Source organism: Mus musculus, chromosome X (assembly GCF_000001635.26).
Source record: "Mus musculus strain C57BL/6J chromosome X, GRCm38.p6 C57BL/6J".
In the NCBI taxonomy this organism is placed as follows: Eukaryota; Metazoa; Chordata; class Mammalia; order Rodentia; family Muridae; genus Mus; species Mus musculus.
The window spans coordinates 153,031,471-153,044,528 of record NC_000086.7 but is presented as its reverse complement, the minus strand read 5'-3'; the positions used below and the strand labels follow the sequence as shown (position 1 = coordinate 153,044,528).

Below are 13,058 nucleotides of genomic sequence, written 5' to 3'. Positions count from 1 at the left end.
CAAAGAACAAAATGTACTAATAAAATTAATAACTTAAAAAGAAAAAGATTTCCTGATTTTTAAGATATATTTTTTAGATTTATTTATTATGTATATAGTGTTCTGCCTGCGTGCATGCCTGGCCTCATTATGTATGGTAAAGAACCACTATATGGTTACTGGAAATTGAACTCAGGCCCTCTGGAAGAGCAATCAGTGCTTTAACCTCTGAGCCACCTCTCCAGCTCCATATTTTCTGTTTATTTAAAAGTAAAAGCATGTCCTTGCCATCTGGTTTTTGTTATAGACCCAAACTACAAATTGTTAAAATGTTCATCCATGGGTGACCAATTAAACAATGAGTACTGTATCTGTATACTGATGTGTCATTCAGGGAAAACAAAAGAAAATAATGTTGAATGAAATCATTGAAACAAGGGAGAAAAAGACTGATTATCTGTGGGGTCTCCAGTTGAGCATAGGTCTTGAACCCCGGGGGGAACCAATGGGTGGTGATTTCCATCTACATGGGATGGAAATTGTTCAATCATGTCTCCTGGACCCCTGGCTTCTGTCTAAATTACCACCCCACCCCCCGCCCCCACATGAGAGGTGTGTGACTATCAGTCACACAATGTCCCAATCTTTTGGCATTCTGGCTAGACTCCACCCCCACAGTTAACCTGACTATAGCCAGGTATGCTCCTCCTCACAGTTACCTGATAGCCCAGCCCACTATAAGAGGGGCTGCTTGGCCCCTCCTCACTCCCTTTAAGCTCTCACCTTTCTTACTTTCTAGTCCTCCTTCTCTCTCCCTCCCCACCCCTCTCCACGTGGCCATGGCTGGCCTCTCTCCCTCTTTCTATCTTCTCTCTTTCTCCCTGCCATTCTACAATAAAGCTCTAAAACCATAGACTGTCTCTGCTCATCAAGGCCCGCCGTGCTTGAGCAATGGGATAGGCTTTCCTCTAACAAGCCTGGTCTAACCTCTAGCCAGAAGGCCATCCTGTGCTCCAGCCACAGACTGGACCAGGGACTCTCGCCCCGCGTGGGGACCATCCAGCGGCCCCCTATCCACCTTCCTCTCCTCTCTTCGGCCCCAGGGCTGACAGAGCTACCCCCGGGGTCCCCATTCTGTTTTCAGCTCTTCCGAGGTGTCCAACAGTGTCTGGGATGCCCAAGGCTGAGAACCTGCTACCTAGGACTGCTCCTTGTCCACCACCCGCTGAGCTGGGGTCTGTGACTTCACACAATCAGACACCCACCCGGGGCCACATGGAAAGCATGCGGCAGTCCTTCTGCGTCTGCTCGCCCAGAGCACCAGAACTCTGGCAAGATGCGGGTTTTCTCCCATTCCTTTTATTCCCCAATACTCCCTGCCCTGCAATTACCAACCTGGGTATGGTAGTTCATGCTTTTAATCTCAGCAGTTTGGAGACTGGGCAATAGAAATTACCTTTTCAAAACCAGGACTATGCAACAAGAATATATCTTGTTTTGTTTTTGTCTTTGTTTTTATAAATCATTATTTATTGACCAAAGGAAGAAATACATATAATGAGGATATGGTAAAAATTGAAGAAACCGTGGTAGGAGCATGAAGTAGTGTGGATAGTTTACAAATCAATATGCCGTTTTCTCAAAAGAAAATCAAAATACTACATATCAGTCAGTTGTACCACTCCTGGGTACTGACCTTAAGGGCACAGAGATGCTTGCATGCCCGTTTTCTCAAAAGAAAATCAAAATAGAACTACATATCAGTCAGTTGTACCACTCCTGGGTACTGACCTTAAGGGCACAGAGATGCTTGCATGCCCACTTATATTGGTGCTCTGCTCACAATAGCCAAGATTTGGAACCAGCCTAGATATGTACCAGGCAAGGAGCAGATAAAGGAAATTTGCTACACACACACAAAGGAATTTTACTCATCCATAAAGAAAAATAAATATTTTTAAGGAAATGATTGGAACTAGAGTTCCAGTTCCAATGAACTAAGTTAAACAAAATCAGACAAAATATTTTTTGTTTTCTGTCATATATCAAAACCTAAATATGAATATATATGAACACATATATGTTAATGAAAATAGAAAAGGGATTATGAGATGGAAGATGCCTAAAGGGAGGGATGAGTATGGACCAAGAGAGGATAATATATGACATGAAAGGAGGAAGAAGTATTTTAGAAAGGGAGAGCAAGAGGGAGGGGAGGAGTGGGTAATGGAAGAGGGAAGGGGTACATGGAAGGGTTTAGAGGGAGGAAGTGTTGTAATTATACTATAATCTCAAAAATTAAAAAATAAAATAAAAGATTCAGAAGACACAAAGAAGAACAAAATATAATGGCATATATTTTGCCAATGAAACTATTGACCCCATTAGTTTGTATGGTAATTCAAGACCATTTGATAAAAAAATAAATAAAATCTAGAAAAGAACTTTGAATTTACTTACATAAATGGCAAGGAATGAAATATAATATATGGTGATAGAAAGTTTATAAATGTGCCTAGGATGGAGGAAAGATGGAAAAAGGGGGAGACAATTATAAAGGGGCATGAAGGAATTTGATGATAAATAATATAACGATTGGGCTTGTGAGATGGCTCAGCAGGTTAAGTGCAGATACTTGCCTCCAAGCCTGATAGCCAGAAATCAATCCCCATGCCCTACATAGTGAAGGGAAAAGAAACCACTCTTAAGGGTTGTTCTTTGGCCTCCACTAATATGCTGCATGTGTGCACCCACCCCCAAATAAATGTAATAAAATATTCTAAAACAATACAACAATTATATTAAATCTACCAACAGTTACACACATACATTAAAATGTATCAAATTGTACAATTTTTAGTATGTGTACTTTATTTTATGCTAATCACATATAACAATTACAATAAGATGTGTTAGTTTACCCATCAGACTGCTAATGAATTATACATCTAACAGTGCTTTGGGAAGACACAGATGTGGTGAAAATGATACACTCCATTCACTGCTGGTGATGCTTACTAAGAAAGGACACAACTATTCGTGGAAATAAGCCTGGATATTTACATCATGATTTATATGCAAAAAAAAAACATTCAAACCACTAACTCTGTGACGAGAAATACAAATATACAGACAAGTATACAAATGTATATGGAATACTGCTTTTAAAAATGAGCAAATATGTTTAAGCAGTGGGGAAATAGTATAATAAGTCATGGTGTGACTATACAGTATGCATGATAATATTATAAACTAAAATTCCTCAATATCTTCATGTCACACTGTTAAAGGAACTAAAATTTGGCCCACAGAGAGAATAATTCCCAATCGCAGAAACTGCTATGAGTCTGTTCATTTTGGCTTTCAGCTTCTCAGACATCTGTTTGCATGTAACCTTTCTAGTCAGCATTAAGGTTTCAGCCCAATATTGACTTACTTATTCAGATATACCCTTCCTGATTACACTAAATTAATCTGATCTCCTAATTCATGCCTAGAGACCTCATCCATAGTCCTGCTAATCAGAGCCAACATCTTCTACACTAAGCTTAAAAAAAAAATCATTAAGCATTTAAGTCTTTGTTTTTCACTAACAGACTGTGAACTAACTCTCCAAACTCTAATGAGTTTCTATCAATGCCTAACACATAAAAGCTATTATATAACTATGACTCTTTACATAAATAAAATTTCTGACCCAGAGCTGCTGTTGTCAGTAGTATTTGATTCTGGACTACTCTATAATAACTAATTTAGTCCCTTCTGAAAAGAATTGCCTGAAAAGCATAGTCCCCAGGATTTCATAGATAGCAGTGGTTCAACAACATATCAAGGATTTTAATCTCATATGTAGAATCTGGAACTGAGCTCAAGAGATTTCTCTTTGGATGTCACGACTTCTAAGCTTATATGTAATTGTCTTTCTCTGATAGCTAGGAAACACTATAGGATCCAGGCCTCTCCACGCCCCTCTCCTCTCTGTTTCTGGCTTAGCAAAAATAGCCTAGAGCCTAAACCTTGTTCCCACTAACTTCTTTGGAAAAACTAGATGGGTGTTGAGGTCTTAGGCTGTATATTAGTTATCTGCTCTATCTATGGAGTCATGGAGGGTTGCACTGTCCTTGGAGTGAAATAATGGTTCATTTAGGTGAAGACGACAATGACAGGGAATGGCACCTACTCCTCAATCCATTGGTGTGGCACAAGGGAGAACAGCATCAAATACACCCCAAATTAATTTACCAAGTAGGAAGTACTAGTACATTTTCCTTAAAAAAAGAAACTTCAGTAAAAAAAAAAAAAGTGAACGTTGGTAATTACATTCTCATAAATAGCATCAAAACGGAAACAAATTATTGTATATTTTAATTATAACTATATATTACAGTATATAATCACAAATATGACAAATCTTTAAGTCCAGGAAACCTTCTCTAAAGGCTCAGGGATCACCGTGGAAGAGGTGGCAGAAAGACTGTAAAGAGCCATCGGATCAGAGAGTTAGCTGTAAGAGTCTGTCTCCTAGGAATGTCAGAAGCCATACCCATCAAGTCTCTCCGACATGACAGTGTGAACGATGAGCAAGGATGAAACCAATGAACACAGAGAATGTACATGAGGTCTCAACCCTACACAAAGAACTGCAAGTGGTTAAGGACATCTGGGAGCAGAAATACTCTTTCCAAGGGGAGAGCACACCAACTGCTTGTCCAGTGCTAAATGATCAGCTCCCAAGCCATACATCCAAATGGCATTGCACAGACTGAACACGTTATATTTAGGAATATATACCTATATGTATATACATATATTCAGGGAATAACCATTAGTGGGGAAAAAAAAGAAGCCTGAATTGGAAGGACAGTATGGGAGGGTTTATGGGACGGTTTGGAGGGAGGACAAGGAAGGGAGAATTGCTGCAATTATAATCTCAAGAATGAAAAGAAAGACTGAAAATATAGTAGTATTTAGCATTAACTTTCACAGAGATAGGAAGCAAGCTGGACAGACCAAGCCAGAGAGATCAGCTTTTTCTGTATAGAACAAATCAGAGGACTGGGATGTTCAATAAACTCATCAAAGGCTTGGAACAGATACACACCAGCCCCAAACTCTTGTTCCCAGTTCTGATTTCAATGACTGTTTCTCTCCAGCAGGCATCTCCTTTCTACCCGCGCACAGGTGTCTGAGCCTCACTGGGTCAAGTTGTGCTGGCAATGCTGTTGCCAGTGACACGCATCACCCACCACAGAGTTCATTCGCTAGATAAGGCCATATCCTGGTCCACAAACTCTACCAAAAAGCTGGGAGCTGCCAAAGTCTATGAGCCCCACAGGGTTAATTTCCCAGTAGGATTCCCAGCTGAGACACTGTCAAACACATGCTTCATCCCTTCCAGTGAAACAAGCAGAAAATATCCATTTACCTTCCAAGAACTGAGAGCACATATGAGGGGCGGGAGCAATGGCTCAGCAGTTAAGAGAACACTTGCTGCTCTTCCAGAGGAATCGAGTTAGGTTGCCAGCACCCATAGCGAGCAGATCTCAAGCACCTCTAACTCAGTCCCAGGGGGTCCCACGCCCTCTGCTAACCCCTCGTGTATACAGCACACAGGGCACAAGCACACGGGGCGCGCGCGCACACACACACACACACACACACACACACACACACTCACACCAAACCATTTTTTCAAAAACGGAACACATGTAAAATCTTTCCACCACATATTCCCTCAAGGCGCATTTCTTAAATGCCACTCTCACCTGCTGCTGCTGCTTGCAACGCACTTAGAGGCAAATCTGTGCTTACTAGGCAGTAAAGGCTTTTCGTTGAATTCGCACAACTCTGAAGCCAGTGCTTGAGTTACATCCACTTTCAAGGGGGAAAGCCAGGCTCAGAGAGGTGAAGGATCTGAGCAAGTTCACGCTTCAAATGACACAAGAAAAGCAGCATGCCTGGCTATGGGGCCTCCCTTGGGGGAGTAGGAACTGACTCATTACTCTTTGGGGCAGGCCGAAATGAACTTGAGCGAGCGAGGAAGCTGCCTGGGAGAAGCAGGTGGTACTTAGAGAGTGGAGGATGGAGGGGAGGCATTTCAGGCAGAGGAACCTGAGCAGAGAGAAGGAGTGGACAAAGTTCAGAGTGTGCACCGAGGGGAGCGAGTCGAGGCAGGTAAGCTGGCTGGCCGGCCTAGAAATCCAGGATCCAACCGCACCATACCATCTCTCTGCTCCCCATTCCCACCCATTGTCTGAAGCCTGCCTGTGGTCTCCCTTCAAATGCCTTTCTGTCTCTCAGTCCCCATGGCAACAGCTCACTTTCATCCAGCTGCTTCTTATTCTAATTGCTTCCTCTGTGGCCTGCCAGGAAGTACTCTGGCCTCCGTGAGGCTGCGCAAATCTAAGCCTGATCTTCTCACTGCCCCCGCTTAATTGACCAGGCGAACACGTAGCAGGGTACAGGCTCTGCGTCTCCTGCGCACTGCTGCCTCCCCTCACCCACCGCTTTGGTCATTAAGTCTATTCTTCGGGTCCCTGATGGGCCCACGAATTAATTAGCCACACATAAACGCCTTCTGAAAACCCAGGCGGGAGAGTGAATATGCTGTGTAAGCCAAGGCAGCCAAGGAGGGCTGGGGTCAGCTGACCTCTTGCAAGCCTGTGCCCCGCCGCACCCCTCCCCCACCCCACCCCACCCCTCTCAGCCCGCCTTTGGTGAGACTGGAAGGGCCCACTGCTTGCCAAAAGCTATGAACCAATAGGATAATGTGTGCACCTGCCTAAAGAAGACCGACATTCTCTTGCGCGCAGGACAAATCCCTGCAACCCCCCGCCCCCTAGCTGTCTTAACTACCATTGTGGGACTCAAAATGCAGCCCGCTCCTTTTCCTTTCGGCTAGCGGAAGTTCCTGTGCGGGAGAGTCCCACTTCCTCTTGGGTGTTTGGCGTGTGCGTGGCAGGAGGGGCGGGGCCAATGCTGCTCTGGTTTCTTGCGCGCTTGGCGCTACAGGGAGTGCGGGCGGCGACTCCTTGCGCAAGTCAGCTTGCCTGGGAAAGGGCTTTGTGGCTGAAAGCGACTGGTTCCTTGCCACAAAGGCTCCGCTGGCGTTTGCGGTTCAGCGGCCGTCCCTGAGTAAGATAGCCACTTTTCTCCGACGCTGCCAATAGCCTTCTCCAAGTGCTGCAGGCTTTCATCGCTTTGCAGGAGCCATGCCTCGGGGACGGAAGAGTCGGCGCCGCCGGAACGCAAAGGCAGCTGAAGAGAATCGCAACAATCGCAAGAGCCAGGCCTCAGAGGCTTCAGAGACCCCGATGGCGGCTTCTGTAGCCCCGAGCACACCCGAAGAATACCTGAGCGGCCCGGAGGAAGACACAAGCACCCTGGAGAAGGCCTCCAGTACCCCTTCAGAAGCTTCGAGCACTGCCCTAGTGCAAAAGCCGGTTACCCGGAGCAATTTTCAGGGCACCAAGAAAAGTCTCCTAATGTCCATATTAGCCCTCATCTTCATCATGGGCAACAGCGCAAAGGAGGCCCTGGTGTGGAAAGTGCTGGGGAAGTTAGGGATGCAGCCTGGGAGGCAGCACAGCATCTTTGGAGATCCGAAGAAGGTCGTTACAGAAGAGTTTGTGCGCAGAGGGTATCTGATTTATAAGCCAGTGCCCCGCAGCAGTCCAGTGGAGTATGAGTTCTTCTGGGGCCCTCGAGCACACGTGGAATCTAGCAAGCTGAAAGTCATGCATTTTGTGGCAAGAGTTCGGAACCGATGCTCCAAAGACTGGCCATGTAACTATGACTGGGATTCAGATGATGATGCAGAGGTTGAGGCTATTCTCAATTCGGGTGCTAGGGGTTATTCTGCTCCATAGAGAGATCCTAGGCAAACCCTTAGGAGTGGAAAAGAGAATCCAAAGTATCTGCTCCATGGAGTAGATAGGCAGGGTCCTGAATTCAAAAGGTTGTGGAGGGTGGGGAGGGCACTGTATTTGGTATTTGTGACCAGTGCTAATTGTTAAACTGCAAAGTAGTGTTTGCTATAGATATTGTTATCTTGTATTCATTTTATAACACTGTTGACTAAGAATCACAATATGTTTAAATATATACTTGAGGAAAAGTTTATGTTATTTTTTTCTGTCGTTGGCATTTGATATTAACAGCTGTGCTAACCTTATTAAATGAAGTCTTTGTGTCATGTTGTGTGATGGATAGAAAGTACCACTGAGAGGCTGTTCTTTGAAAGTTTGGAATAACCAGTAAAGTGTGAGTGGAAGAAGATTACAGATTTGTTCTGTCTTTCCCTTGTGTCTGATGTCTTGTAATGGAACACATTTGTAAATATGCTCACTGTGCAAATAGTATAAATAAAAGCATAGTAAACAGAATGTTTTGTTCATTTATTGTCCACCTGTTAAATGAGGACCAAATTTAGATGCTGGGAATAGTCCTTAACAGAAAGCATCTAGTTTCCAAGAAATTTCAAGATTGTGGGAGGGGGTGGGGAATGGAAATGCAGTAAGTGTTGTAGGGAATGGGCAGGGACTAAGGAGAAGGAAGACAAACTGATGACATCATTTGGGGAATAGAACAGAAAAAAAGAGGGTATCACAGGATGCTTTAAAACCCAAGGAGCATTTCTAGAATGCAGAAGACAGTAGGAAGGGTGGCCATATTACTTGGTATTGAGTGTGGAACTGGATACTTAACAGACCTTGACAGGAGCCATTGGCAAAGACCTGAAAACATTCTAAAATAATAAAGAAGTAGAAACGACACTAAAATTATCTTGAGAGAGGATGGTAGGGTAAAAATAGACTGCTGTGGAGTAGCAGTAAGAGAAATGGAAGAGACTAAGAAGATCCTTGGGGTCCTTAGGTAAATATTGGGTGGGGAAGTAAACTTAGGGTCACTGGGGAGAATAAGGATACTCAGGACATAGAAATTCCTCAATGACATATTCAGGTATGTTAAGGGAGAAGAACAGAACAAGAAAAAAGTCAGGAGAAGAGGGGAAGAGAACCAGGACATCATAAGAAGGCTGTTGCACTTTACAAAAAGACAGTGACACTGAGGTCACCAACACTCATGGTGAATTGGGGACAATGGGAAAAGGGCTTTGAAACACCTGGATTTCTGATGTTGAAGGATACTGAGAGAAGACTGGACATGTAACTTCATAGCATTGGAGTTTCTTGCTCTGCACATAATCCAAAATACTCAGTGTGTGTGTGTGTGTGTGTGTGTGTGTGTGTGTGTATCTGTTTGTCTGCCTGCCTGCCTGCCTGCCTGCCTGACTTTCTGCATGCCTGTCTGTTTCTCTCTCTGTGTTTTCAGGGGCAAGGTAATATTATTCCATATTTCCCTTGAGGTAGTGAAGTACCTACAACTGTAGAGATCTGGGAACCTCCTCCCCATTCTCCTTAGGGACTTGCCTGAGAACATGTACAAGAACAACTCACCAGCTCTAGAGCTGACCACAATTAACACGAGGAAAGTAATAAAAAGAACAGACTGGGGTCTCCTAGGGAGCATGAAGGACAGGCACCTAGCCCAGGCACACCATACAGAGTACAGTGGTCAAGACACTTTCATCCCTCCTTCACTAGAGTCTCACCTGACTTCTGTCTGAGACAAGGCCCAGTCTCTGGCTGCAGCACGGGATGGCAAAAGATTTATGCAAAGCCCAAGGACACACAGGCAGCAGTCTGCAGGCTAAGGATGCTTCCATCAGAAGCAGAGTGGACGAGGTTTCAGAAGCTCCAAACACAGATGATGAGTGGCTTCTATGTCACAGGAAGGGCCAGAGAAGCCTGGCACAGGTAATCAAAGAGGCTTGTCACCACCCCTGAAGGCACATGTTTGTCAGTCCCTCTCAAGGGGTAGGCAGCAAAGGAATCCAGGGGAGAGGTCAGCACACAGCATTCTGGGCCAGAGCCACACAAGTGGCAGACCTGAGACAAGACCCTGCTTCTTTCTCCACATCCCCAGACTGCCTTATACTAGGCTGCCCTGCCATCTGTTATGGCTTGCCAATGCCCACTCCCAGGGCCTCTGCCTTCAAAGGAAATGTGACTTTCAGCCCCAGCCATCAATTCCATGCAGAGGGAGAGAGACCCACTCAATCTGCTCAATTCATAGGAGGTTCCTCTTAGCAGTTCCTCAACTCCAGGAAAGTCAGCTAGGGAGTAGGAGAGCCTGTAGCAGAAAGGTTGCTCCAGTATTTCATGAGTGCCAGGGGAGGGCCACATTTGGTTTTGCCAAGCCAGGATGATCAATGGGCCAGTTTTACAAAAGTGCCAGCTAGCTCAGGGCCAGATGTGATTTATGTCCATCTAAAGCCTGCCTGAGTATGTTGATGGTGTCTTGGGAGTAAAGGTCCAAATGCCTAATATGCTTATCAGTGAGTACAGGCCCATAGCCTGATGAAGACCCAGAGTGGGACTACCCTTTCCTTATGGGGGGGAGGGAGAACAGGAGTAAGCCTGCAGCTTTACTCTGTACCAGAGATAGAAGCTGGAATTCCCAAAGCTCCAGCAGAAAGCTCTGTCCTGCTTACATGTGGAAGCAGAGGGTAGGGTGGCCTGCTTTGCCCCGGGGCAGAAACTCCAAGGAGCTCTGCTCATCTGCCTCCAGGATCAGTTCTCCCGCCATACTACTGAAGTAGTGCAAAGGGCCCCTTCCTTTGCTGGAGTAAGAACTGAGGGAGGCAAGATGCCCAGTGGCTGTGAGAAGATTGACAGGGAGAGCCAGGCAAAGGGACTCCTGGCACAGGATGAGCAAAAGAGCATGTGCGTGGTAAAATCCACAAAAATTTCAGCCTTGAGTCCTATGGAGATGAGACAGCAAGCTCTGACTTCTTACTTCAGTAAACCTGAAGACTAAATTGGTCCCTTCAGTGCAGGGTTTCCAGGAAATCAAAGGGAAAGCTGCACTTTCAATTTGCAAGGAGGGAAGAGAAGGAGTAGACACCTGGGGCCTGGAACACTCCAGTAAATTAGGAAACAGGAGCAGGGCAATTGGAGAGATGGAGAGAGGGGGATAGAGAGAAGAAGGATAATAATGATAATGATAATAATAATAATAATATTAATGCTAATGATAATAACTATAACAATAATAGTACAAACAGAGGAAGAGAAAGGAAGAGATGATCAAGAGGGGATTTCCAAGAGTATCAAGTGGGCCTTTACCAAGTATCCAAATTATACCAAGTGGTTCTCTGGCTGGCTGTTTCTCTGCAGGATTTCTATGTGTCTTCTAGGTTTTCGAAGAGGAAGGTCTTGAGGCCAAGCTGGCAACAGCAAAAAATGAGTTCGCTCACATAATTCCCTGGTCCCATGACTGGTCCAAAACAGCCATACATGGGAAAAGAGACCCAGGCAAGACTAAAGTGGGCATCCCAATCCTGCCAGGAGAGGCTTAGTCAGTAGGACACCAGTGCTCCATTAAGACTTAAGCGCCTCCTGCTCTGTGTCAAATGCCTTCAAGCCTAGGGCGACAGCATAACCAGCCTGGAGCAGAAGCACGGGGGTCAGACAATGAGGACAATGCCCCCTCCCTGCCCATATCTCTTTCTGTGCAGAATGGAAGTGGCAGGGGTTTCCCTGTCCACGCACCCAATGATATTAGGCAGGCTCCAGTGTCCTTCTCTACTGCCAAGCCTCCAAAATGATCCAGTTTATATCATTTAACCTGTCAGGGTGTCTTAGTTCAGACAGGGCTCTACCTGTTACAATACAGGTGAACAAAACACAAGTTCCCTCGTCACCCAGAAAGGTGCACAGGAGGGACAAGAAACAGGAAGGAAAATGTTCATCTTTCCAGCAAAGAGGAAGAGGAAGGTGATGGTCACCTTGACTACAGGCAGCAGCCGAGATGGGGAGGGACCCCAGAGATGGGTGAGACAGGCCAGAGTCTTGACATGCTGGCCCAGCACTTAAGGGCTCAGCTCAAAAGTTTAGGAGGGGCAAGGGAGACTTCCCTGGAGGGCTGGGATGTAGGAAGACAGGAAGAGGAGACAGGGGTTCCCCTTGCTGATATGTAAAGTGAACCTTGTTCAGGAATACAGGACAGTGCTTTAAGGCCAGGGAGTGTCTAGCATCTGTACTGAAGGGCAGAAAGGCCAGTATGTGTGAGCTTAGTATAAAAGAACCAGAGGAAAACAGGAAAAGCATCTACAAAGCCCAGCTTGCATTTGAACAAGCAGGGCATTTGGGGGAACCTGCCTCATATTTGCACATAAAATGTGTTGGGGACAGTGCATGTCACTGTGTGGGTTGAACAGAGGAGAACTGTGACCTGACATGCCTGTAGGAGGACCACTCATGACACAACGAGTTCAGCATATAGCGAATGCGGGCCAGGGGGTGGGAGCACAGAGAGCAGGCAGCAAGCCAAGACAGCAAATGACACTGACACCTTCCTGGTAACACTCCATAGGGTATGGTGAGACCAGCACAGGCTCTGTCTGCATTCCAGGGAATACCTGCACAGAGTTCCTGAGGGACAGGATATAGCATGGCAAGGAGGAGCAAGCCTGAGCTAAGGCTGTTCCACTCCTACCTCGCACGCACCCTACACCCCTCACTCCCTACACCCCTCCCCGCTCCCCCCAGCACTTGCTAGCATATGGGCAGTATGTGCAGACATAGGGAGTGCTGCAATAGAGAATGGGTGTTAGAGCTGGAGAGGTGGTCATGAACTGAAGTCAACACTTGCTGGATCTTGAAGATCTGTGGGTACCCACATAATCTGAATAAGGTCTTGCACAAGTAAATCTGGAATTTGGGTAAATGTTGTTGCCCTTAAGGTTACCAATGCTATGATGCAATATCATGGATGACTCAGGGAAGAAGGGGGTTATTTGACTTACATTTCCACATAGAAGTCCATTACTGAAGTGTGTCAGGACAGAAACTCAACAGGACTGGAACCTTGAGTCAGGATCAAGATAGAGGCTGGGGGTGGGGGTGGGGCAGTTTCCTGGTCACTGGCTTGCTCTGCTAGGTCTCCTCAGCCCTGTTCTCATAGAACCCAAGACCACCAATCCAGGCTTGGAAACCACTCCCAATTGACCGGGC

General features: G+C 45.7%; 1 protein-coding gene and 1 long non-coding RNA gene across 2 annotated transcripts in view; one reads left to right on the top strand and one right to left on the bottom strand.

Moving 5' to 3' along the window:
- Positions 1 to 6,900, bottom strand: part of 9530051G07Rik (RIKEN cDNA 9530051G07 gene) — a 35,287-nt gene extending 28,387 nt beyond the window's left edge. Inside the window, exons 1-2 of the long non-coding RNA NR_040272.1 lie at positions 6,835 to 6,900; positions 5,745 to 6,090 (exon numbers count right to left, since the gene is read on the bottom strand). This is a non-coding gene — a long non-coding RNA (RIKEN cDNA 9530051G07 gene). The remainder of the gene's footprint in view (positions 1 to 5,744; positions 6,091 to 6,834) is intronic.
- A 65-nt stretch (positions 6,901 to 6,965) lies between these two features.
- Mageh1 (melanoma antigen, family H, 1) lies at positions 6,966 to 8,363 on the top strand. The gene has a single exon (NM_023788.3). The coding sequence runs from the start codon at positions 7,191 to 7,193 to the stop codon at positions 7,845 to 7,847; it is 657 nt and encodes a 218-aa protein (NP_076277.1). The 5' UTR covers positions 6,966 to 7,190; the 3' UTR covers positions 7,848 to 8,363.
- Positions 8,364 to 13,058: the final 4,695 nt, after the last annotated feature.